We start from the raw sequence: 26,773 nt of genomic DNA on the forward strand, positions 1-26,773 counted from the left end.
GTTTACTGCAGGAGCATACAGACAGGATCAAAACAATAGTGTATTATTAAACAATTATCACAGGACTGAGTCAAAGACGCAGGCATTTTCTAATCCAGATTCAATAAACAGTCCCGGGATACAGTTCCTCTCACCTGAGGACAGACACTCAGGCACACGAGGAAAACAGGGCCCTTTTCTTCCAGATGCATCTGCCCTGCAAGTGAAACTCTCCACAGAGAAGCCATTTTGAGTACATGGGATTTCCCAATGTGTATTTTTAACTTATCTAGCAGGGATAACATCCTTAATAATCAATTTGACTCACGATTACTATTTCAAACACAAGCTCGTACCCAATGAAGGGAGCGCACTTTACATAGCAATATATACAGAACAATAACATTGCCAGATGGTATAATACTGAACAGAATTAATTTCACACATGATGTTTTCAAGGTGTTAAAATATGTCACAGCTTCTGCTAATAAAACATCTTCCTCTTCCCTCCTCCTTTTAAGAAAACACTCCTTTCCCACCAGCCTGCACTTTACATTATATGTGTTTTCAGTTCTGATAAGGGCAGCTGATTGCTTGCAAACCTAATTACAGTCAAATGAAAGTCTTCCAGAACCATCATTAGCAATTAGGACCCGCTGGATTTGCAGTGTATCATTTAGAGAGGTGTAATTCAATAGCTTATTGAAAAATTGCAGGTGAAACTGGTGATTATAAGGGGGGCAATGCCTGCGACACGTCACTGCAGGCAAATCTTCAGTGAAGTGGCAGCTCCTCGGAGCGGCTGATCAATGAGCGCAGGTGTTTGCTCTGGCGCGCCGCTCAGGAGATGTTAGCAGCATCCTGTCATCCCTCGCTCAGTCCTGTGAACCGCTCTGGATCTCACATCATGTGTGTGCCTTTTCAAGGAATCCATGGAGCCTCTTCAGGAGCTTCACTAAACCTGGGGGGATGCGCGATACAGAACAGGCTCACAAAGCAACACAGTTTTTGAGTCCTTTCTCTAGAGGCCAACAACCCTTTCTGTGCCCATTGAGCTCGCTTCTATTTTATCAGGGCCCAGAAGTTGTTTGGACGCCTTCGAGCAGCTGGGTGCCTTCACAGATGATGTGCTGGATACAGCGACTGTGGGTTAAGTGCAGCTGGAGATTTGTGTGGCCTCTGAGCAGAAGCAGGCAGCAGCCGAGAATCACAAAATGCTTGTACTTCAAGCACTGTTTGAACTGACAGCAGTTTCCAAGGGGGAAACCGAGCAGCAACTGAGCTGTGGCCCACACGTCCTCTCACAGGCAGACACCCACACAACGAGCGCATGGAAAAAAAAAAAAGCACGACATCCCTGCAAGGGTGAAGTTACTGCAGGTTGGTAGGGAGCGCTCAGCTTGATCCCAACACAACGATGGGCTGGGTAATGCTGAGCCAGCAGACACGGGCACAGTCACCTCACCAGGCATATCCTCCATAAAACCCCTCTGAAAACCCATGCTGACCAGCCAGGCCCACACACAGCTCTGCTGTGCCCACACCTCACCCCCCTCCCACGGCCACGCTCCTCCCCTTCCATCCTGCAACAGCTTCACTGCTCTCAACAGCTCTACAAGTTTCCCTTCATCACAGGAGCACCTCCTCCCACATCATTCCATCCACTCACACTGCCTGTGCAACTCCAAAGCACAGTTACCAGAATATTGCTCTTTCTATAGTTTGTTTCCATAATTTCATAGTTAAATTTTCAAATGAAATGCCTTTAATAATGTAGATTGGCACATCCAAATCAACGTTGCCCTTGAATGACATGAAACCAATGCTCTGCAGACAAAGTGTCATTAGAACAGCGCTCCTGCAAAACCCTGTGGCTTGTGACATTTGCTCTGGGTTTCTTCAACCTTTTGGCAACACTTGCACATATCAAACCATGCTGTGTAGGTTGCAACACAAACAGCAAACCTAGTAATTTCAAAGTGGCCGTGCTGGTGCTTGAAATAAAAAAAATACCACTCTTCAAAAAACAAGATGGAAAAAAAACATCATCTCAGTTTCCACTCCTGCACGGCAGCACTGCTGCTGACCTGATGCCAGCCGGCACCACTCCTCGGGTGTGCGCCCCATGCCCTGCACTTCAGCAGCAGGGTTTTCTTCAGCTCCAACCAGCCCAACTGCATGCAGCCCAGCTTGCAAACTCCTCTGCTGTCCTACCCGAGTTATTTTCAGGGTCTGGATTCTTTCCTGATCTTCAGCAGTTTTAGTCACTTAAATCCACTGACTGCCGGGGAAGTAACCCCAAATCACAGCAGCTGTGTAAATGGAGATTCAAGCCTTTGTCACTCGTTATGGGTGCGTGCATGTTTTATATGGTATTTCCAAGGTATCTGACCTCAAACTGTACCAATGTATGTGCGTTTTTCCCCTTCCTGCTGCACAAAGCTGCGAGTTGGGAGTCAAAAGAAATTAAACAGTTCTACATGGTTGCCTATAGTACTTGTAGCTGCTATTTCACTCCCAAAGCCCACCCACAATTTCATTTTCAATTAGCAGCTCTTAGAAAAGCAGTAATGAAAGCAGTTGCTAAAGAGCACTCAGATGTCATTGAGAGACTGCAAACCCAAACTGTAAATAGCACATTGTAAATCGCTTGTCACCACAGTCAGCTCTCCCTGGAATCGCGCTGCCGGTGACAATCAAACCCATCTGCTCAGCTCCCGACCAGTGTCGCCACAAACCGCACCGCTCGCACCCACCTCCCGCTTCACGCTCATTACCTGTCATGTACAGGCTTGTCTAAGGACGTGCAAAAGCCATTCCTGACCGCACGCCTGATTAGATGCGGCTCATGCAACGCCTGTTTCACCCTCGGCACCAGGGGTTCTCTGCACTACTGAAGCACACGGGCACCAGAGGACAAGTGTGCTGCAACCAAATCCGGAACAATTAGTGACAAAATGTTTGCAGGCAGCGGTGACGGGAGGAGAGCGGCCATCCAGATCAGCCATCAAGCCTCAGCAGACTCAAACTTCAGATGTATAGATTCAGGGCCAGACTGCCAAAGGCATCTTGGATTTGATTCTGAGAAGGAAAAGCTTCAATACTTCCTTCCCTCCCTCTCCTTTAATTGATTCATGTAATGGACTACGAGGTTAAAGCTAATGCACAGTTCATAACGCTTGTAGTTGATGACTGTCAGATTCAGAAATGTATGGGTTTTCTTCTGCTGTTCTTCCCATCTTCCCTTTATCTCATGAAGATTTACCTCCTAAATCATCATCTCCTCATCAGCACTTATCCTGCCTTTATTCATTTTCTGCCCCTTCCCACCAGTTTGTCTCCTTCCCTGCACTCACACAGTGCCTGGGATTGGGACTCAACTCTCTGCGAGTGGTTTTGGACTCTGCTGGTCAGGCTGGAGCCCAGCAGCGTTGGTCTCCTACGTACAACCGGTACATAAACCAGTAACGCACCGAGGGCCCAGCACACCGATCGCTGATGTACAAGCACAGGCCAAAGCCAATTCTCTTCTACAACAAGGTGTATGAATCTCCCAGCACAGGTGATAAAAAAGCATCAGAGGAAATGGCAGAGGCAGCAAAACTCAGCGCCTTCTCTTCTTTCTAGAAAAGTACCCACCAAATACAGAAAACTGATCCTTCCCTCCTGCCACCAAAACACTCATCTCGCCTGCCACAACCACATTCAGTGTTTCCGAGCACAGCCCATTCTGCTCCAGCCTTGAGGAGCAACATCACATTAAAAACCATTAGAAGTTTGTGCCACGCTCTTAATGTAACAATGTTCACTTTAATGTTTCCATGTGATTTTTTTAAAAAGAAAATACATAATAACACGCCATCTACCAATTAATGTAAAGGAAATTAAATTGAAAATGCTGGAGAAATATTCTGATGAGTCTTGTGCTTGCTTAACACCAACTAAAGTTTCCTTGAGGCATTCAATAAGTACATTTATAAAAGCTCACAAAGCAGAGTTGAAGTCTTCTTGCTAGTAAAATATGAGCCTTAATTAACCTATAGTTTCACATTTTCTGGATTTCAATAAACCTGTAGGCATTTCAGCATAGCTGGATAAATACCTGCATGAGTACTGCAAGGGTTTTCTCTGAAAACTAATTAGCAGTCCTTCCGATAGCTGACTTCAACTAAATCTATTTGATGAGGGAGCTTCATAGTGTAAATCCTGCATCTGAGAGTTTCTGCCAGCAGATAACAGATTTCACAGAAAGGCGTATCAGACAGGACTGTTAACTACTGGTAGAACGACAAACAAGACCTCCAGGAACAAAACATACCCCAACGGGGACAGACCACAGCCCAGGCTGTGTGCCACCACAGGAATGCAAGTGACAGCTCCGAGATTACATCGTGCTACCCAAGCATACTACTCGCATGTGACAATTCAGGATTTCTCTGGGGACAACAGGAGCAAGATACATTGCTTACATCTAAAATACAGAGCCTTACTATGGCAAAGCTCCCACATATATGCAGAAGATTACTGAATTTAAATCAGTTTTAGGCCTTCCTACTTTGCCAAGCACAAAACAGCAGAGGGTCCAGTTCTTGACTTGTTCTCATCTGACAACCTTGACAAGCAACTTTACTTCCACGCAAGAACATGGCTGAGAGTCATTCTCGGAGGAAAGATGCTACATGATGAGAGGAAATAAATCATTCTCAGAACTCATCATTCTCCTCCTCTTTTCAGGGTCTCTGCCAGTTATCTTTAAAGAAAAGACAGAAAATACTTACCATAAATATATATAAAGGTTGTGGGCGTGTCTCTTCAAATAAGCTTTATAGTCTTTCGATGACATCTTTTTTCCTTTAGTCTAAGTGCCAAAGCCATTTGGATTTCTCAGCACCTAAACTGTTTGTGAGACTCAAATGTTCTTATCTAAGGAGCTGTACCCCTACCAAACGTATTAAGTTTATATTGAACAAGATATTTTATTTCCTCTCAGCCTTATCCCTCAGGAATTAAGCAGAGTACTCAGATTTATCAGCTAAAAGGAAAACCATTTTCCATGACATTTGTCAACTCAATACCTTCCAAGCCAGTGTATATTTATTCTTAAAAACATAACCTCACAAATAACCTCCATCAGCAGCTTGGCTGATTCCTTCATTGCTTAAGTACCAGGCAGAAAGGTTTCCCCTGACAGTAGGCTATGCCAGGGGAATCAAACAGTGCAAAAAGTCAGCTTTTCCGAAGGCCAGTTCCTACTGCCCAAAGCAGATATATTTACCATTTGACATACTGAAAAGGAACAGAGTGAAGAAAGCATAGGTGAACACAGAAAACAGCCAAGAAAACACAGCAACCTTCAATAACTACTTATAGCCATTGCATCAAATATCTACAACTTTCCCAACGTCCCATAGAAATACAACCTAAAAATAAAAATTAGCAGAAATATCTTTAACAGGAGTGGGAGCACAGAATCGGCATTTTACAATCTGCTTGCACAGGTGAAGTTCGCTATAATCTTGTTTTAGTTTATATGCACAATAGGCTTAAAAAATATGAAAAACTTTTTACCAGCTTCTGTAACTGATTAAAGATAAACATAAGTCAATGAACTCATCCTTCTCAACGTTTTTTCCATTTCCTTGCGCTCACAAAGAAGCAGTGAATTCTCACTATTGTCTATAAATTTCTCCGCAAAGCAATGTTTGGCTTTCACCTACCAAAGATGAAGACTCATTCAAACAGTATCAACTATCACCATTAAATGCATAACTTTTGGATGAAGACCCATTGATATCATTCAAATTTAGGCTAAAGATAGCCTCTTTATTGTTACTTTAGACTTCAGTTTTGCAGACAATGAGCCAAATGACCATACAGGAACACGCTATGCTTAGAATGCCCAAGCTCTGATTTACTCCTCTGTATATAACCAATACACAAGAGACATCAACATTTACTCATCAAAAAAGCAAAACATGACAATTATTCTCAGAGGAATTAGTTGCCACACTTTTTTTTTTTTTTTTTACTAGCACAGGAAACCCAACACTGATCAGTCCTGATTAAGACCAAAATTTCCAGCACCAAGCTTTGGAATCATGGATGTTACATGCCCACTTGCCACACGTACTCCTCAGCTATCGCCGTAAGATATCACCAGTGTTGGGAAGGTAGGAAGTTCTTGCTTACAGGTGGGTGATTAGTAACCCAAAAGAGCTCCCACTGGTACCACTGACATCATACAAATGAGCTCCTTGCACCTGTAATCAGCCTCAGAGTTTTGTCTTAATTAACAGCTGCCCATCTCACAATTCTTTCACCTCGCCCTTGATGTTCAGAAAGGGTCGTATCCTCCTGTGTGCATAGACTAAATACAAGGTGTATTTATAGCACAGAGTTGGCACAGCGATGTAGCGCACACACATTTGTTTGCCCTGACAGTCTTGCAGCCCGCCTACGTGAAGCCCTTTCCAACCTTTGGGCATTCATTAATCAGCTCAGCTCTAGCATCAACAAGCCACTTTCTTTCCTGCTTGGTTAATCTCTTCTGGTACCAGGAGTTAGCACAATGTGGCACCTGAGAGCCAAACAGTACAACTTCAAAGGGGTCAAAACAAACCAGCGATCCCACAAAACAAGAAATCTGCTTCTACATACCATGGGCCAACAGCCAAAGCCCTCCCTCCCCGCAACAGATAACTTCTCTCCCACCTGTCTGAGGCCCTTCGGTAATTTCTTCCTTTTCCCAAGGTGCTGACAAAGATTACGATCATTTTCTCGGTCGGAGTTGTACGGGTGGTGGTGAAGTCTGTTCTTTTTCGGCAGGTACGACAGCCCATTGGTAAGTGCTTCCCGTTTCTTCTTGGCTAGAGGATTCTGTCGCTTCTCCACGCGTTCCTGAGGCTTCAGAGCCACGTCCTTCTGCAGAGGGAGTGAACAGGAGAAAGAAGAGAAGAAAAACACAGTGGTTAAGACATGGCTCACATCTGGTCCGCACCTTTACGCAGCAGCTCGAGGCAGCACTTTCCAGGTGACTATCTAAGCACTCTCAAGGCAATGCAACAAACACCAGAAAAAGAAAAAAAAAAAAGTCTTCACTGGTGCCCAGGTAATCAGAAGATAGCCAAACACTAAATAAGATCTCTCATATTAAGTGAGTGCACAGACGTGTACTCCTTTAGGTTTCATACCATGAACCTTATAATTCTCAGGCACCTCATGCATCAAGTGAGCTTGCATTTAGAAGACAGCATATGTTTATAATGTTTGAATTAACAATTGCCTTTGATTTAAACAAGCCTTGGCCTTTCACATTCCTTTTGACTTATTTCTTGTATTTGACAGGACATGGCAAGAGCTGACCTAAAGCCCATTAGAGCCAATGAATCTCAATTGACTTCAGAGGACTTTTCCTCAAGCCTGACCTACGCAGAAGACTTCCAAATCTCAGGGAAAAAAACCCTCATGTTTGTATTTGAAAACTTTCTAACTAACCTTTCTTTCAACTCCAGAATCAATGTCAGCCTACAAAAAGCACTCAAGTCAAAAGCACAAGTTTTGTCACTTAGCCTGCAGTTACTGATACCCTGCAACGCTGAATTCTTTTGTTCTTGTTTTAAATAAACATTACTTGAAAACAAGTTTTCCAATAACACAAAATCAATGACAGTGGAAAACAGAAGAATTGGAGGCTGATGGGTCCTTGGGAGAGAAGAATTAGAAGGTACTGGAAAGGTGGAAATTACAACACAAACTGGGCATTTAATGCATACAATCTGCTGAATCCCATCTACTCCAAGAACTTCAACAATACCACAGTATTCCTACTTAATGACGTATTATTTAAATAGCCTACTACTGTAAGTGTTCTCTACTAATGTGCCTGGCAGCTTTGACTAAAACTCTCCATATCCTACCATAAAGTATCGTGGGACCTTACAAGCCTCCATGCTTCTGTTCACTGTCACTTAATTTTATACCTGAGAGCAGGACAAGCTGGGAGAAAGAAATCGGTCAGCTGGTCCCTGTGTCACAAAGAGACTCAGGTTCAGGAGAATATAATTCAAATTATGCCATATTTCAATAAAAAAATAAAAATAAAAATAAAAAAAATGCCTAAGAGCAAAAATCAGTTTGGCTTTAATTAAAGAATGCTCCCCAAATGCACAAGAGCTTCACAAAATTCATAACTAAAACCAGCGAGATGATTAATTAAACTGAAGACAGTCAATGTTCAAATTTGATAGTAGATAAAAAGAATAATTTTACAAGCATTAACGGGAGTAAGGAACAGAAGCTGTAAGACTCTCATTCTAACTTTTCTCTGCCCAAAACACCATGGGAAATATCCTAAGCCTTTCTTCACAGTGTTATTCGTAACAGAAAAATTAGGAGCCTTATCCAAGTTCATAAAAAGATCCCTAGTATCCGTAGGTATAAAGCAGGATCAGCACTTCCAGAGCGCCATGTCTGTTCTCCGGCTGTTCCAGCTATTAGAAATGGATCAGTACTAGCGCTGGTCTTCATCACGAGCTCTGAGACCTACCTGCCAAAAGCACTGCGCACGGGGCAGGAGATCCTGCCGCACAAGCCCAAGCCAAAATAACAACAGAAGAATGACTTTTAGGAGCACTGCTCCTGTCTGCCTTCCCAGGAAGGTTTTAGATTTACATACACGCCCTCCATGCACGAAGGCAAGTTCTCACACCCAGCAGTACCGATTTCTCCAACTCTTCATCAAAAGAGCAGCAACAGCAGCTATGTGGAGCCACGGACCTCCGGCACAGCTGGTATGGAGCACCTCACCCAGATGGTGCTCAGCCCCATCCTGCTGTGTAACATGAATCATAGAATCACCGAATCATTACGGTTGGAAAAGACCTCCAAGATCACCTGGTCCAACTATCCCCCCCCCACCAGTACCAACCACTAAACCATGTCCCTAAAAAAAGTGAGGGACGCTGCCCTTCCCACACAGCAGCTTCCAGGCAGAAACAAGCACTGGGATTACAGCTTGTCCAGTGCCCCTCGTTGAAACAAGGAGGTATTTTATCAGAGAACAGATACACGCCTTAAGATAATTATCACTGCACTGCTATTATTTTCTTCAGATCAGTATCAAAAAGCCAGTGCTTTATAAATAGCACATTATACCAGCACAGGACTTCTGTTCAAACATAGCTCATGTTTCAAGACAGAAATGCTATTGAGAGGATTCACTTTAAATGTGAAAGGTTGAAAAAAAAAAAAAAAAAAAAAACTTTCTGGGAAAATACATATATATATTCCCTGTAATGATTAAATAGCTTTTGTGGGATTTTTTTTTCTTGCAGCTAGGGATCTAAATGAAACAGTGGCAGGTTTCCAGAAGCTTATAAAATGTCTAATGGGGCTAACTCTGCCATCAAGAAATTACTAGCTCCCATTAGCTTTACAAAGGGTGCAAGATGGGTCACACTTTGCAGAAGACTACAGGCAGATCCAGGATAACCTTCTCCATAAGACTCCCATGTTGCAGCCAACCCCACCAATAATTCCATAAAGTTTCATGATAGTTCACATAAACCTAAAGCAAAGTTTGGCTCACGTAAGAATTGGATGAGCAAACCAGCATATATACCTGCAATGAAGATGAGCAACACCAACGTCACAAAGCCTTCTGCAATCTCTATGAAAACGCACCTTCCAAGTCAGAAGGAACAACTTGCAGAAATCTCCAGAAAATAAGATGCCTGCTCCGCTCACGGCCAAAGCGAAGAAAGGGAGCTCCGAAAACACAAAGCTTGCCATTCTGCAAATCCTGAAAACTGGCCGTAAGTACTTCGGCGGATGGCTTTACTATGAAATTCAGACAGACTGGTGTTTAGACAACCAAGTTCCTCCAGAGCTGCCAGCTGCTTTTCACCAGCTGACATTGCTGCAGAGAAAATTACAGGGTCAAAACCTCGTATTATTGAATTGTAAGGTAGAACCTCTCATTGCTTGCAACAGATACACGATTTAGTGCCTAAAAAAAAGTACTATATAGATTTTTCTTTTTTCTTCCCCCAACTCTTCAGCTGGAGACTGGACCACAACAGAATAAAAGCTTAGAGACAGGTGGACAGGAGGCACAGGAATGAGCCCAAATAGCACTTGGGCTGATCCCCACGCCTGAGGGCACAAACCGCCCGCGGCTGTTCCAGCACGCAGAGGCCGTGGAGGATGAGGACGGGGAGGCTGCGGAGGACAGGCACGGTGGGTACTGCCCTCTCGGAGGCAGGTTCAGCAGAGGCGGCGCTTGGCTGGGAGGGCTGCCCCGCATAAATCACTTCCCCACTTTCTGCCCTTTCTCCCTCATCCAATTTTTATCTTTCTGCTGTTTAGACAGGACAATAGCTGTACCATGCCGTGTGCTAGTACATTAGCCAGCACAATCTTAATTACGGACTTCAGGCATCATCATGATTAGAGTAATAAGCTGTAATTACTCTAAGGTGACAGGACTGCATAGACCTTATCTCCACAGATAAGGAGATGTAGTAATATTTCATGTCGAGACGTATTTCTCAGCAGCTACCCACGGAGCTGATTCAAGCTAAGCAGCGTGCCCTGTGAACGGCGCGTTCCAACTTTAATGTAGGTTTTCCTCCTCTTCTACCAGCACACAAACCCACACATTATTAAATAAATCATACAAACATATTAGGCATGGTTTAAAACCATCTTACTCAGAGATATCTTTCATCAGCAAAGTGCCTGAAGTGTATCAAGAAGGTGACTTAAATGTATAAATATGTAATTACATACAATTCCATAAAAAAGTGTATTAATATTTATGAGTGTACCGTATAATCTAAAAAAAATCCATTTGTTTTCTTTCTATTGGGCACACTAATCAGCCCGATGCCGCTGTACGTGCCGCAGCAGAGAGCCACCCGTGCTGAATGGGCTCCTGCCGCGACATCGGCGAGCAGGAGCGCTGCCAAAGCCTGGTGGGGTGGCACCGCAATCATCTCAGCCCCAATTAATATTAACAATTTCAATCCAAGCCCTGCACTCAGTGCAGGGAGGAGAAGCAGCCTCCTTGGGCACATCAGATAACTTCCAGAGGTAGGAGGCTTGAAGGACACGCTAACATTCTCATCAACTGTTAAGCTTTCAGGCAGCTATGCCTTATTTATTTCAGGAGAGTCCATCTTCCTCCTGTGTACATGACAGCTTATTAATTACACACCAGATCCTCAGTGGCAGCTGAGCAGTGCTTCACTCCACTTCATCAGGACACCCTTTGCTCCCACAGATCTCACCAAGAGCCAGCCCGGTGCGAGCTGCCCTCTCCTCCTGACCCCTTTCCTCTGACGAATGCTTAAAGATAAATAAATAATAATACATGTGAACACCAGAAGCCCCGTTCCACCCCTCATTGGAGCATTTTTCTATAGGAATGCTTGATCAAGAGCAATGCTGTGAATGCACTGCACAGCAAACGTCCCACAGGCACTTATCTGGGTGAAACTTTCAGGCACTGCTTGGGGATTTCAAGTCTCAGCCGTCCTAAGTCACCGCTACGGACTGCCTGTCTGATCCCAGTGGTGCAAGAACTTACTTTCCAAATTCACACTGAACATGACACCAGGTATTAATTTTTTTTTTCTTGGAAGTCGATTGCTGTGCAGAGCTAGTATACTAAGTAATAACTGCATCAGGCTACAACCATCTTCCAATTATTTGTTCCCCAGGTTCTTGCTGGTCCACAACAGCTTTGTGCCTGAGCCTAGCAGTTTATGCTTCACTCCAGTAATGAAGTTAGGTACAATAAAAGAAGTGACTCCTTTTAAACACCTCAAAATATTACACAGCTGGAAGATCTCAATGTTCCCTTAAATACAAGTAGTTAGGAAAACCACCTTGAGCCTACCAGTCTGCCCCCGTGCGCTATTCAGACCCGACAAGCCTGACATCAGCACCCATCATGGGCAACGCAGAAGGCGCCTCGTCCAACAGCAGGAGGAACCAGCACACAGAACCAGAGCAGCACCTCCCAATTCGCTGAGACAACTTGGTACAAAAGTTTAGCTTGCAAGCAGTGAAGGGGGCCAGGCCCACGGCTGAGCAAAGTCCTACAGCTCGGCTCGCAGCGGTACCGCCAGCTGCTGACAGCAGCACACACAGCTGCACAACCCGAGCCATGAAACCCCTCGGAAATGGGAAGCGGAGCCAGGCGGAGGGCTACCAAACCTGCCTGCTGATCTTAGCAGTCCCCATCAGCTCATACAGTGCCTTCTATTACATTTGGGGAGGATTTTTTAAGGTGATGGATGGAAATGCCTTAAAGACTTCAGTGCCCCCCTCTCTAACTTCGTGTTTCGTTATTTTACTTCTGGCAGCAGTAAGACATAAAGGTCTGAAAACAAGGCAATAACTGGTCCCTGCAATCTTTCAAAATCAGAAAATAAAACAAGATGTTTATAACAGTCATTCATTTCTCTCCAGATAAGACAGCTAAACACCCCGTGCCTTCTTCCAAATGCACAAATACTTCCTCAAAAGCATTTATTTGCGGCGAGATAAATTACAGAAGCTCTTAAAACACCACCAGGGAGAAAGGAAGGCAGGTATAAGGTGTTGTGCAAAAGAGAAACGGACTCTCAAAGAGTGGAAATAATGGTATTTTAGGACATGTGGGACCAGCGAAGAGAGCCACGACGTCGACCACGCTGGGCAGAGCAGCCCGTTCACTAATCCCAGCAATTTCTTCAGGTTTCTAGACCTCTGCAGAAAGGTTTCATCTTGTTTTGTTTGCTTTGTTTTCACGAAGTTACAATCCCTTGCCTCCTGCATCTCTCAAATCTGAAAACAAAGTGGTTCAGTGTTGTGCAAAAACAAGGTTGTGCAACAGACGGAAGACGAAATGCTGCACCAGGCTGCAGGACCGTACGTGGTGATTACAGATGAAGGCAAGACAATAGAAAAGCAAGTCGCTGTCTGCTTGAGATATGTTTTATAAAAGAGCTTCTGTAGCAGAGAGATTGCTTTGATTCGCCATCCCAAAATCATTTGTTAACAATATCATTGATAAACAGAAGGTTCCTTTTCAGGTGCTGCTGATTTAAATTACACACAAAAAGGCTACACTACAGCAACATTATTGAGGTTACCAAGTCAAGGACCTGGAAGTTATGAAAGGCCAGGATTAAGGCTGCAACCACCACCTTAATTCAGCCCTCTCGTATGTATGCGGTACGATACAATCTTTAATTACATGACCGAGTGCTATTATTTCCCCGTGCAGAATGGAAGGTGTTCAGTTAATGGGCAGCCACTCAGGATTTTATTTTCACCGTTTTGTCCAACATGTGCATCTGAAACTTGTTTACACACACTCCATTCAAACCCTCCTCCGAATGCATGGTTATTAATTTCCTCAAGGCCTTTCTATGCAGCCCCTCACTGCAGTATCAGATGCTCAGCAAATACTACTGATTAATTTTATGGCCCTTTAGCCAGATGAAGGTATTGCACTATTACCTTTTTATAGGGGGAACCCACAGCCCCAACATGTCCAAGTCAAAAATGTCTGCTAATTTTAAGCACTGATTAGGAAGTACCTCGGATTTGATTTTTCAAAGAACTTAGCTCTACAGAGCACTTTATCTAATGAAGCACAGCTTTCATTGATTTCAGCAGCTACTGGGAGTGCTGAGCACTCCTGCCAGTCAGGCTTTAGGAAGCACCAGACAATATAAGGGCACAGATAAAGACTGTTTCTAACATACACTGGTTGATGGCCACCCTCAATGGCACATACTAGATATGAAATTGGATGCAAAGGTAAACTGGCTTCTAATTACCTCCAAGTCACTTAAGCAAAAGGAAATCCTCCTGCAGTCCTCACTGTGCACCCCCTGGCTCTGGCAGCAGGTGGGAAAGGGCTCGACCCAACTGCACCATCTGGGTGCGTTTCCAGTGCAAACCTCACTGAGTAAACAACTTCAGGCTCTTCAAGGAATAAAGTAGGTCATTATATCAGTAACAGCTGCATCCAAATTCATCAAAACACAAGCGACAAACTAAACAAAAAAAGACAAAAGCTTTGAGGAACTTTCAACAGCTCTGCCTGAGATACAAGCAAAGTGAAACAAGGGATCATCCAAAACGTGTTTGGCCCTGGCTATACATTTTAAATTGTGTTCTACCTGGCTTGATTTAAAGACGATATGGCTGTCAACTCCCTCCTGCTTGGATTTGGAACTACTTTGTGGTGTAGTGGGCTAGCAGTCACTGTTTAGCACATGCAAACTGTGCCTTGCTTCTACTAAGACACTAGAGCTAACCGGGTAATCTAAATGAAGGCTTTTACTCAGCAAAATAAATATCCCAGGTCAACCACCTGATCATGCCTTTCTTAAGCGTACAGGGAGTTGGGATCCAACTACTAGGTTCCTCAGCAATTTATGAGGCTTCATACTTCAAATCAGATCTGGGTTGTTCTTTTGCAATTAATTACACATAATATTGGTTCTGTGGCTTACTTGAATAATTTCCCCACATTTAACTAAACCAATCCCATACATGTGTGTTTAAATCTCACTGCATTCAGCGGGACCTTAGCAAAATATTTAAGCTTGTTTTCATCTGTTTTGAGATTCCTGAATATGAGCATGCACTCAAATTTTTACCCTGACATGATAAAAAGCATGTTTAAAAAGAAAATTCTGCAAGGATTTGAGTACAAAAGATTAAACTTACTCCTACACACCAACTTTTACAACAGCAGAATGTCATTATTCATGATTTCAACAACAGCACTCAGTGCTACAAAACAGCAACTTCGCTGGAAAGCCAAACGGACAGTCATACACATTTCTCACATTATTCACGAAGCCTACAGATGCTACACAAAATAAATGTTTAGCTAACATCGAAGGCTACAATGCCAGCCGTTCAGCCAAAGAAGCCGTGTTAAATCAAAGCTGGCAAAAACTGGTGTTGTACCTGAAGATAAATGATTATCGCAGCAATTGATAGCCATTTGTTTAATCCTTTTCAAGCATCCACTGACGTCATATTCGCAGCCTTATTCTCTCCCCCTACTTCCCCTTCTCATTTTTATCACCCAAAATACTACAGCACACCGGGCTCCAACTGTGGAGAACGGTCATCCAAATAACGAGTCCGTGCAAGCAGAGTTTGGAAAAACCCATTCCTGGAGCCAGCACTGAGAAAGTGCTGAGAAACGCCAGCTTAGATTACAGAGCCAGGAAACTGTTTTTCTTGAGGCAGCCTGGTTTTGTAGAAGGCAAAGTACACACAGCTGATTTTGTTCAGAGTGATTAAGCCAGAAACCTGTGTACTCCTGCCAAAAGAAAGAGATCCTGAAGCTCTCGCTCCACCCAGCTTCTGCCTGCCTAGAAACCCGGATTTTTTTTCTAGAGATTTTTCTGGGTCTGACACAAGTTGCTAGCAGAGCCCGAAGATGCCTCTTTCTTGCAAATTTGACTAAATCATCTGTCTCCATTGTATCTGACTGCCTCTTTTGTGTATGTGCACCTGAAATATCAGCAGGGGCCTCTACAGCGGGGGAGATGCATCCACCACTGGCACCTGGAATTTCCTCTGCCGCGTTCTGACTCCTCCACAGTTTCCCAAACCTTTCCAATCATCTTCAGTAAGCATTCATCTTCTGCACACCCACAACCTCTGCAACGCATCCAGGGAAGGCGCTGCAGAGATGGTGCTGCAAGCAGGAGCTGTGGCAGGAGTCAGGTCACGGTTCGGAGTGCTTCGAACCCAACGGGAGCGTTACCGGTACCACAGCCTCATCCCCAGACGTGCTTTACAGAACTTACATCTCCAAGACCGCTCACCAAGTATCCCCTTGCAGCAAAGGGAAATCTAATCCCTCTGGCCCTGGGTGCCCAGCCTTAAATAGATGTGCTCGATACACCCAGCGAGCAGCACAGCCACATTCCCAAAGTGTTTATTTGCTTTGTTTGAGGAATAAAAAAGAAAGGACAGGAGTGTGGAGAGAAAACCTGTCCCTGGAGATGCTCGCTTTAAAACTTGACACCAACAATGAGGGCTTCGCTGCTCTCACCATGCTCAACTACATCACACATTAGGCACAGAGAAGCACTTACCCAGCTCCCCAAACCAGGGTGAATTTGTTCCCTTTGCTACAGCGTACCAGTTGCACTTTTACAGCACTGATTCCAAAGTTGTATACAGCACCCTTACTCTACATAGCCGAGCTATGCACAGCACTAAAACCTTGATTTGATGCAAAAATGCATCCCTCCACGGGCACAGGCTGGGACTGTGCACGTTTCGTGCAGATGCCTGTGCCTGACTAGAAGAGTGAGCTTCAGGTCGTGGCAGGGATAAACATTTTTCTCCTTAGAAAATGTAGTTTTCATGGCAGAAAGAATCCAACTGAGCAGTTATCACGTCCCACACAGAGTAATGTGATCTGGTAATGTCAATAATTTCAGTTTTTATAAATATCTGAGCAACCCTTCAGCTCTACAGTGAAACTTTTGGAATTCTTCTCCCTTTACATGTCTATTTGCACTTTTTGTTCTGATCTGAAAAGGGAAGAATTTTCATTACTTTTAGCCAAGTTCTGCGTATGCTGACCCAAACGCACGTCCCATCTTAGAACCAAACTAGGCCAAGCTCTTAACCACTCCTTTAGCACAGGATATGACTCTTTCCCACCTTCTTTACTCCATGCCCCAAAGCACTGGTACTTTATTTTTGCCCAGCGTCCCTGGGGGGCTGCTCTGAGCTCGCACCTCCTGGCAGCAGCCTTTGGCGTGGAGCTGAGTGCGGGCTCCCCGCTCACCAGGTTCACGTGCTCCTTGCCTCACAATCCAAACGGCCCTTCCAATGACAGGCACAGACCAGGGCCAAGGAGCTAGTGAGCCAATAAATCTAACGTGTAAAGGGTATCCCTGTATTGGTAGGGTTAGAATAAATGGACGTGGGCTTACACTACTCTCACCCTGCTGTTCCTGCACAAGGCTAAGCAGATGACTTCAGCCCCCGCACTCTTCATTAGCACAGCACTCAGCATTCATAAAAAATCGGTTATGGTTGCAAATCAGATCAGAAGAACCTCTGGATTCCTCATCTTGAGGAAACATAACCACCTTGAGCACCAAGGAAGTCCTGTGTATTCTAAAGATCTCGGTGTGTTTACCACAATGATTAGTGAAATGCCACAGCCACACAGAGGCATCGTGCCAGGACGCCTCAGCAGAGGTCAGCTTGGCTGCCACACGTTCCCCAAGACCAGAGCAGAAATCTGATCACCAAGACTCCATGCAAAGAAACCACCCTGAGACACCACAGGTAAAACAAGCTAGGAAACAGACTGTGGTGTATAAGGAGATAATATGGAAACACGTTATTTATTTCTGGAAAATTTTACATTATTTATTTCTGTATCACAAATGAGGCCTTACAGGTACACAGGGAAACTGGAGACACCCTTCTGCCATGCAAGCAAGCAGGAGAAATCTCTTCCTGCCCAGCTCTTTGGACAGACCACACAGAAAAGGGCAAAGAAAAGGACAGAATTAGAAGAGCTTCTGATGGAACTCACCGGATGATTAACGCTCCAACCTCCAGATTTTGCCTTTTTCTTTTTAACCAAAAATCTCCAAGTAATAATGGGTTATAATTATTGAGCACTTAAAATAAGAATATTTTGAAACAACTCTTTTTTGTCTTGTGGGTCAAGAAGCTGAACTACTTGAAAACTGGCTTTTTTCTTTTCCAAGCTCCTGCTGTCTGATATTCCTCTTGATTTTCTTTCTCCCTCCCTTGGAACCACTTAACTCTATTGCTGTTCTTGGCATACGGCACACAACCTCACACAAAAGACTGATGAAGACATTTTAAAATGAAAGGACAGTGATTAGAAAATAAGGAGAGAGAATGAGAGAGAAACAGAAAGTGTGCTGAGGTATGACCAGAGGAGCGCATCAATTAAGGTGATCGTACCGTGCTTCATTAGGAAAAGGATTAGCAACTATGTGCAGTTAGAGGACAAAACAACAGCTCAACTTCCCATCTGCAAAAGAAATCTCCTGCTAGCATTCAGGCTGAAAAAATAGAAAAGAACAAAAGTTTAAGATATAGAGCAATAAGGAACCTTTCCATTTGCTGGCTTATTCTTCCCTTAGGAAGCAGATAGAGTGAAGATAAATCTGATGATCAAAAAACCACAGGGATTACATTCTTGTATAGTGCTGATCATTGGCAAACACCACTCTCTGCAGCTCAGAAGTAAAGCTTAACGTAACAGACCAGATCTAGCACTGCCTTGTCCTTCTCACCACTCACCACGCAGATGTAAGTTGCTCCTATCTCAAGAGTCCTCATTCACACACGCAGGTGAAGTGAATACCAGAATTATTTTGTTGTTACTTTACAAAGGTGCAAACCCCCACACCAAGTACACAGAATCAGAGCGCTGGAGAACTGCCACACACATTTTCTGTCTTCTCCTCCACTTCTGCTAGCGCATCAAATCCTTGCAGCAAAGCATTCATTTCAGCTTTAGGGCTGCTCCGAAATCTACCTGGCATCACCCAGAAAGAAAGCATCAGGTGTATTCATCCACTCCTAGGAGGGCAAACACAGTTCTTCCTTTTTATCTTGTATGTAGAATGTATTAAATGGATACAGAAGATAGTGTGAATATATAAAAAGGAAAAAGCAAGGATGATGATGTTCTTCGGATTTATTACAGGGCACGGATCCTGTAAAGCTAACTCATACGCCAGAGAAAAAGAAAATTTCATTTACAGTTGTGCTGTGGCTGCAAATATGACATCTTCTGCAAATATTCAACTTTCAGCTTCTTTGTGGGTAGATCTTTTAAACCTGAAGTGTCATTTAATGTTCAGGGCTATTCAGTGACTGGAAAAGCAATTTCTGTCATATTTCTTGTTTATACAGCCCAGAAGCTACAAATTTAACTTGGTAGGGATGCAGTCAGGGGATCCACGGCTCCGAAACAGAGCATCTCAAGTCAAGAGCCTTCCTAATGCCTCCAGCAAACTTGCGAGGAGTTACGAAAACTGTGAATAATACTGCTTGAGCAATACTTAGATTCAAACCACACTTTATCGTATACCAGGCTGTCTTGACTGAACTTGTAACCATTTCTTCTGTAGAAAGCATCCGAATTGCTGTCTCTCTGTAAAAACTTGCCTGAAGCAGAAAGCAGATAAAGCTCTGCAATGCATCTCTGGAGAGCTACAGAATATGTTGAAGAGAATTAGAACCTTAAGCAGGAATCAGTCTGCACTTGGAAGGAAACCTTTCCTCTTGAAGATTTGTTTTCTAAGCTGCTTGTTGGTGCTGGTATCCAAATCTCTCCTGTCTGATCTTATCACTGCTCGTACCCTATCAGGCACAGGATTAGAGCCGGCCAGACCGACACAGTACGTTATTAATGGGGGTGCCGGGGGACGTGCTGAAATTCCTGACCTTCCACTGACTCTCCATGACCTGAAGCCAGTAAGCACAGCCCCAATCCACGAAGCAGGTATTCAGGGGCCTAAAACTATTTAATTCCCATTGACTGATTTTCCAAAGGAAATAAATGGCTCTGTGAATTTGGGCCTTTGCCTCTCCGTGCACCAGTGCTCACCTGTAAAACAGAAGTAAAACCACATCCTCTTTCATCTGTGCCTCGTAATGCTAAATACTGCAGGAGGGAAATGCATAGGGCACCACAGGGACAAAGAGCCATGCACATGCATGGAAAAAGAAAAAAAAAAAAAAAAAAAACTGCAAAGGTGATGCAGGATGACAGAGCACATCTCCCTCTGGTCAGACCTGGATCGAGGCAGCCATCTTCTGGGTGAGGAACAGAAGCGTCCAACTGCTGAATGCCGTAAAGCACCTTGGGGTTTCTCTGTTCATCAATATATTTTGGAAACAGCAGTGAAGTTGGTCGCTCATTTCCAAGCCTCTGCTGCCCTTCGACTTGCTCAGGCCGAGCTTCCTCGGGTACGCCCCATGGGACCCGCAGCCTCCCCTGCCTCAGCCTCGTGCCGAGGAGCTCCTTGTCCTTCGGGCAGCTCCCTCCTCTACCTCTAAGAGCAGGCAGGTGCCGTGCCTTTTGTCTCTGGAAGGGCAGCGCTGCTGGGACAAAACACCAGACTCGCAGGAGAGGTGGTATCATGCCACGCTGTACTTCCCAAAGCTCAGCCCCGCGGAGTCTGGAGGGACATTTGCCTGCCCAGCACCAAGGGGATGCGCAGATGCTCACAAGGCCACCGCACACACAACACAAGGCATTCAGGTCATGCTTTGGTGCAGCTCGGTCCGTAAGTCCCCATGCAAGCAGTGCATACATCCTCGCATGGATCCAGGCACTGGGAGTGCGGCAGACAACTCCTGTGAGGAACACTGGGAATGGGCCTTAAATGAGGAATTGGAGAAAAAGGCAATTTTTTCACTTCTGTAACCTGTGCGCCATTCCCTACTGCTTTGTATGTTGCATACCCAAGGCACTCCTTATAAAAGAAGTCCAGGACAGAAAATAAATCCAAACCAATGCGCCAACGACACACTTAAACCCTGCAGTTTTATTATGAGGCAAAAATGACCTCAAGAACCTGGACTAAACAAACGCCTGGAGTGAAAAAGATGGAATACATTAAAGGATATAATTATGGCTGGGAAAAGAGGGAAGGAAGGAGGTCACTCAATAGGATGAAAGACAGATTTGAGAAATAGGAAATGAAAGGAGGTGTCAGCTTGAATCAGCCAGCCTGAAAGCCGCTGCTGATTTTGACTGACGTACCGAGACTTTCCGATTGCAAACTCTCTAGTAAGCTGCAAATTCACTTCTATGTTTTTACTTTGATCTTAATGCAAATGTTTTATAATGGACAGATTTAATGATGTTCAGGTGCTTATTGGTTCTATCGGACTTGATACAGGAATCAATCTCCCCCTTTAGAAAGCTTGGGTTAATGGCAAAGTTTATTAAACTGCATGCAGTCATTCAGAAAAGATCAATAGAGACATGATTACAGAGCAACCAGAGGATTTAACATGAGATTTATCACAAAATTAAACTGAATTAAATGTTCTCTGATAGCACTTGAAATGCTGTCGATACTCTTAACTCATAATCTATGCTTTCCGTGTTTACTTAACAGGCATCAGGGATGTCTGACTCAAGAAAATGACTATAATGTAAAAACATAAGCTGCAAAGATTTGCTGAGAGCATTAAACCTCACCTACACGACCATTATTTCTTCCTGTTGGAAGAGGAAACACATTTTGCTTCTTTGCCCATTTCCTATTTAAGGATGAGAAGGATACGGCCACTGATGTACCTCCCCTCCGCGACCTCCTTCTCTGGACTGTTACAGGAGGCCCAGCACCACACAGCATTGCCAAGTATTTTACGGTTTCCACCCACTGCAGTCTTTATCTCATCCAGAATTATTTTTCCCTTCATTTGGAATTATTTTCCCCTCACTTCTTGCATTTCTGCTGACCTCAGTAAAACTTACTCCGCACCCTGACAAATCCACACCGCAATGGATGCATTTTCCAACCTTCCTGGTTCTCCGTTCCCCCTGCCTTAGCCCAGCTGCCTCCCAGCTGCAAGGACCAAAGCCAGGAGGCACCAGCACCGCCATACCACTGGCCTAAGGAAGAGAAGAAGTCCAGAAAAAAATTCAGGTCAATTGTACCGAGAGATACAGAACCTACATCCAGACACTGCTCCTCTGGGATGTGATCCATCTTTGCAACAGAGGGGGATTTTCCCAAACCCTGCTGCGTCCTGAGATCCGCTATCAGGCTCACACGCAGAGATTATTGCCATCTGCACCATAATCATGTGGTTGGCCTGGTTTTGAGGACCAAAACCTCAACTCACAGCAGGGAAAAAGGGGGAGGGAGGGGAGGAGAGGGAGCTCGGCAGCACACAAAGGAACCAATGCAAACTAACAACCAATCCCCACCTCATCTGCATAACGTTTGAACACCTCCTTCGTGTTTTTGTGGCTTTCTGAAACTTTCACGACATACAAACTCAGCTGAGGAGCTCCTATGAGAATTAATGCTCATGTTCAACAAGCAGGCCCAGGGCTGTCAGCTCCCAGGATGCTTTTTCCCTTCCTGTTTTACAGAGAAAGGCAGCATCCCACCATCCTCCACCGAAAGTTTAATAAACCATGGTAAGCCATGTTAAAGGAAATGTGACCATCCGACACCAAATAAAGCACCCCAACCAAAAAACACTGAAAAATCCCTCATCGACTATCATGAATTGAATTTTTACTGACTTAGAGAGGCTAAGCTGCTTTCTAAACAGGCTCAGCTATCCCTAGTGTACTTTGCAAAATTCAATCCAGTAATCCAATCCCAGATGCATTATGTGAAATCTTATTTCTCCAAGCTCTAGAAAAGAACAAGCAAAAGGAAGTCTTTAGGAACACTAATTTGCCAATAAATACTGACTGAGCCAATTTTGGGTTAGCTGTTTTTTTGGAGAAAAAAAAAAAAAAGCCTGCTGCCAAAGGACTGCATCCCCTCATTAGAACTTCACTTGTGGATAGAAAAGATACCATGGAACACGTACCCTGAAATTAGCCCAGCATGTGCTGCCCCAATAAACAAATCCTCAGGAACTAGATTAGGGCCGTTCCCAATAGGCTTCCACTGCAGAAATCACTACCAGCTCTGTCCAGAAAAAAAGAAAATCTCTGTAATATCTAATAAATGGACCAAAACAGCTAAATGAATAGCAGGGCAATAGCACAGCATGTTCTAGCAGCAACCAATGAAGCTATAGTCAATACGCACAGTGGCTGTTAAATTTTACATCAATACCATCACACAATTAAGTCACTGAACGCCTGAGCAGAGTAGTAAAGTGCTCGGCGTTACGTGAGCTCTGGGACTGCGTGCACGAGCAAGGGGAGCGGAGATCCACGTGGCCCCTCACGCAGAGGGCAGCTGTGTGTGTCCACGGACGGCGTTAGCCACACATGAGCGCTGACCATCGCCCGGCTCCACAACTGACACTAACCCAGAACGGCAGCTGTGCTGTCAGGAGGGCGAGGAGCAGGCTCGCAGCCGTACGTGACAGCCGAGAGCATCCTTCGGCCCCGACACCCTCCTGCAGGACCCCTCTCACCTCTAGCCGAGCGGCTGCTGCTGCCCGGTAGCAGACCCCGAGCCAGGCAAAGAGAATTTGCTGCCCTCAAAAGCAAGGATTCCTATTTCTATGTTCTTCTCATGTCCCATCCCATAGCCAAGAAATGCTGGACCTGCTTTTTCCCGCCTCCTCTGGTCCTTAGGGACGCAGACCGGGGACAGTAGGCAGGGGACAGCTTGGGACACAGCGCTTGAGGGGTTTCTGTGGCACCAAAAAGTCTCTTCCCTCAAAAAGCTGTTGCTGTGGGCGCTGTGTTTTATTAATTTAATGGTCAGGATAATAAATTTGTCAGGAATGACAAACAAATCCCCTAGAAACCGAAGCATTCAAGTGTCATTGCAACTACTTCCATTTAGCACGTAGATGAATGCCTTCCACCGACAACTGCAGTGTGATGAAGCATCCGTCACTGTCGCAGGAACAGCTCCTCGTACTTCAGTCACACAGGTAGCTTTCATGGCTCTTTTTATACAGATGTAAAGATGATCTTGATGTGAAAGCAGACCAGCAACTGAAAACCCAGCTGATGAACTGACAGATAAACAACAAGTCATTTCTACAGCCTTCTACTCCTGTTGAGCTGCCCAAGCCTGAGTTTTATAATCAAATTCATTGGGATCTTACAACCAAAAGGCAGAACAGATTTGTTTTTCTGACGTACTGAAGCTAAGCTACGTATGATGATATATGTATTTATCATACGGCATGAGCTTTCTTCATTTTTTTTTAATATCTTTGCTTTTGGGGGTACATTTAAGTTTTAAGGTGACAACAACAGCATGCTAGAACAGGGATCACACCAGGAATCACACCAGACTCTGATTTCTAGTTTTCACAGCTAAAAATTCTCAAACATACCCAGAAGGACACGATGGGAGTAGAAAGGACCACTGAAAATGTGGCTGAATGACAGAGCTCGGAGAGCTTGCTGTCTGAGGGCAGAAGGTATCGAAAATAAAATCTCGTCCATTGGGGAGGAAAAAAAACGGCCAAGAAGGGTCTTTCAAAAAGAGAAATTGAAGCAAGAAGGAATCAGTAGAAGAGTGCTTGCACAGAATAAGGCTGCACCTCAAGCAAACTTTTCCTGCAGTGCAATACAAGGGAAAAAAAAAGGAGATGGCAAGTGGGGCAGACACCCCGCCTGTACACATCCAGGACACGCAAATAGAGTTACTCTAATTCACACCAGCCGAGTTCTAAGTAAAGGAACTGCTTCTGCACAGAAGAAAATGAAGTGTGGGATGCTAAACTGGAAAGCCCACAGAATATTAGCTGCTGAGGCTAACAATTACAGGGACTACTCACTACCAAGTGGCAGGGCACAGATGGATCACCTAGGGGATGACAAGCAGTAACTTCCTCCCAGCTGATTGCACTAAGTCCATATGCAGCTCACAGCTTATTAGAAAGAGCTTAGAGCTGTGTGAAACAAGATTATCAGAAATTCTTCCACTGTGGATCTTCACTGTTTAGACCAATATATTTGAAACTCTGGTGTGCCTAATAACATCATAAAATCAGGAAGTTTCCGAGCAAGGCATAATGGTGGCGGAGGAGGACGGGGGAGGCCCTTCCCAGCGCATTCCCAGCTGAGTGCAGGCACACACAGTACCATTTGGGAGGCAACTTTATGTGCTCTTAGTAGTAGATTAATGAATGTAATTACCTAACGTTGTGGCTCTGAATGCCGCAAAACTGTAATTTATAGCATGCTGTAAAGTTCTAATGTGTTTTTATGTCCATAAGCTGCTTAACCATAATCTAATGCATTTGTACACGAACACCCTCCTAAGTGGCTCTCAGCTAAGCAGCGAGCTCTAGTCCCTTGCCTGCGTGCTTCTGCTTTATGTCTTGATAAACCAACCTTTCATGTTGGGCATCTGAGGAGAAGCAGCTGCTAATGATAGGAATTTCAACTCCATTGGTAAGAACGTCTTTCTTGACTGGATGAAACAGCTCCTGGCTGCACTACTACTAAAAAAAAAAATAAAATAAATAAAATAATAATAATAAAAAAGCACCAGCCTCTCCCAGGGTGGAAACTGAGCAATGCTGATGTTGCTGGTGAAGGAAAAGAATGAGACGTTGGGCTCTTGAAAGCCAGAACTCACCCTCACTCCTTGCTGCCACCTCTTGGGCTCCCAGGCCCTGTCCATCCCCTGGGCGAGCTCTGTACGTGCTGCACACCTCCTCCACGGCCAGGACACCGGTGATAACATAATCTACAGCATCGCACCACTTCCTGAGAGTATTTACAGTGAGCTACCTCACTCCAAACACTTGCCCTTTCAGCTGCTCTGCTGCATCAGGTCTTTGCTGCTGGCCAGCCGCTCTGCTCACCTGACATCCCCTCTGTTAGAGAGGAGCCGTGGTCAGGGCTCCCAAGGTACGTGCTTATTGTTGCCACTAACTCATTTAGGCAAACCATTTAACTTCTTTATGCCCTTGCTTAACCATCTGTAAAATGGGACTAATAATAAACCTCAGAGGGATTCAGTAAGGCTTAATTAAATGGTTTGTAAAGTGCTTTGAGATCCTCAGGAGAAATGTGCTGTGCAAGTGCGAATTATTATTATTGTTACAGTGCTTTCTACTTCCAACACAGTTAAATATTAATGATCCAGTCCTCCTAATGCCCAGCAATACAACTGTCCAGAATGGTAATTTTCCCAACTAAAAAGACACAGGAACGAGTGGCAGAACGTTTCTTTCCTGCTCTTTTATACGTACTCTGAAATAGCAGGAAGAGTAAATATTTTAGTACGTATTAAACTGCAGATGTGGATCCCAAACGCACGAGTGCTACAAGCAGTCAGCTCAGAGCCAAAACATAATGGCAGTTACGATCACCAAATCACACAACGTTCATATTGCACAGTAGCAGAAAGTCATTCAGGAAAAGCCAGTATCATAGCTAATACATAATGAATGCTTTTCCTAGTTAAAAATGTACCACTTTGCAGAGATCATGGCCTGAGTGACGTGATTAACATTCAAGTAAAAGCTTCATCTTGTCAGGAAGAACATCAGCAACTTGTTAGTAAGACTGTTGTGGCTTGGGGGTGAGGATGGGGGGGATTACTTGGATTTTCAATAAGATATGTCTATTGTGATCTAGCAAAAACAATCTGCAAATTGCCTGCAGGCAAAAAACAGATCAGCCACAATTCCTCCTCTTTTGTCAGCCTCTTCCAGGCCAACCTAAAAAAGAAAAATTAGTAAACTGGACTTCTGACTGGACTTGTGTGAGGTGAGTGGATGTGACCTGGTTTGCAATGGATTGCTGTTTGCTCACCCTTTCAGCCCATTTGCTTGCATGTCAAACTGCCATCACAGGTACCGCAAGTTCCTTCCCAATGAGCTCTTACCTTCCTTTGAATGCATCAGACAAATTCTGTTGTAACAGAGTCCCAAATCACCACTGGCATGCCTGAACATTTTCTTAATATTTCTTAGTATTAGTTAGGATATCTAAACACATATTAGAAGCCAAATCAAGCATCAAGAAGAAAAAGCAACGTCAAACTTGAAGGCATTGAGGTTGCTCACGCAACCTTAGTTGCTCTCCACTTCGGAACTGCAGTACGGCACGATTTTTAATTATATGGCA

The 26,773-nt window shown here is 44.3% G+C and overlaps 1 protein-coding gene across 9 annotated transcripts in view; it reads right to left on the reverse strand.

The window, feature by feature from the left end:
• The window catches only part of AUTS2 (activator of transcription and developmental regulator AUTS2), a 759,649-nt gene that overhangs the window by 554,907 nt on the left and 177,969 nt on the right, over positions 1 to 26,773 (reverse strand). For 7 of the 9 annotated variants that reach the window (XM_035343089.1, XM_035343092.1, XM_035343091.1 and 4 more), the window contains exon 2: positions 6,691 to 6,900. In XM_035343089.1, the coding sequence (XP_035198980.1) occupies positions 6,691 to 6,900 (210 nt within the window). Of the gene's footprint in view, positions 1 to 6,690; positions 6,901 to 7,152; positions 7,187 to 15,095; positions 15,192 to 26,773 lie in introns of those variants that run through there. The other 2 variants (XM_035343094.1, XM_035343096.1) reach the window with 2 other exon arrangements.

Source organism: Oxyura jamaicensis, chromosome 19, assembly GCF_011077185.1.
Source record: "Oxyura jamaicensis isolate SHBP4307 breed ruddy duck chromosome 19, BPBGC_Ojam_1.0, whole genome shotgun sequence".
Classification (NCBI taxonomy): domain Eukaryota; kingdom Metazoa; phylum Chordata; class Aves; order Anseriformes; family Anatidae; genus Oxyura; species Oxyura jamaicensis.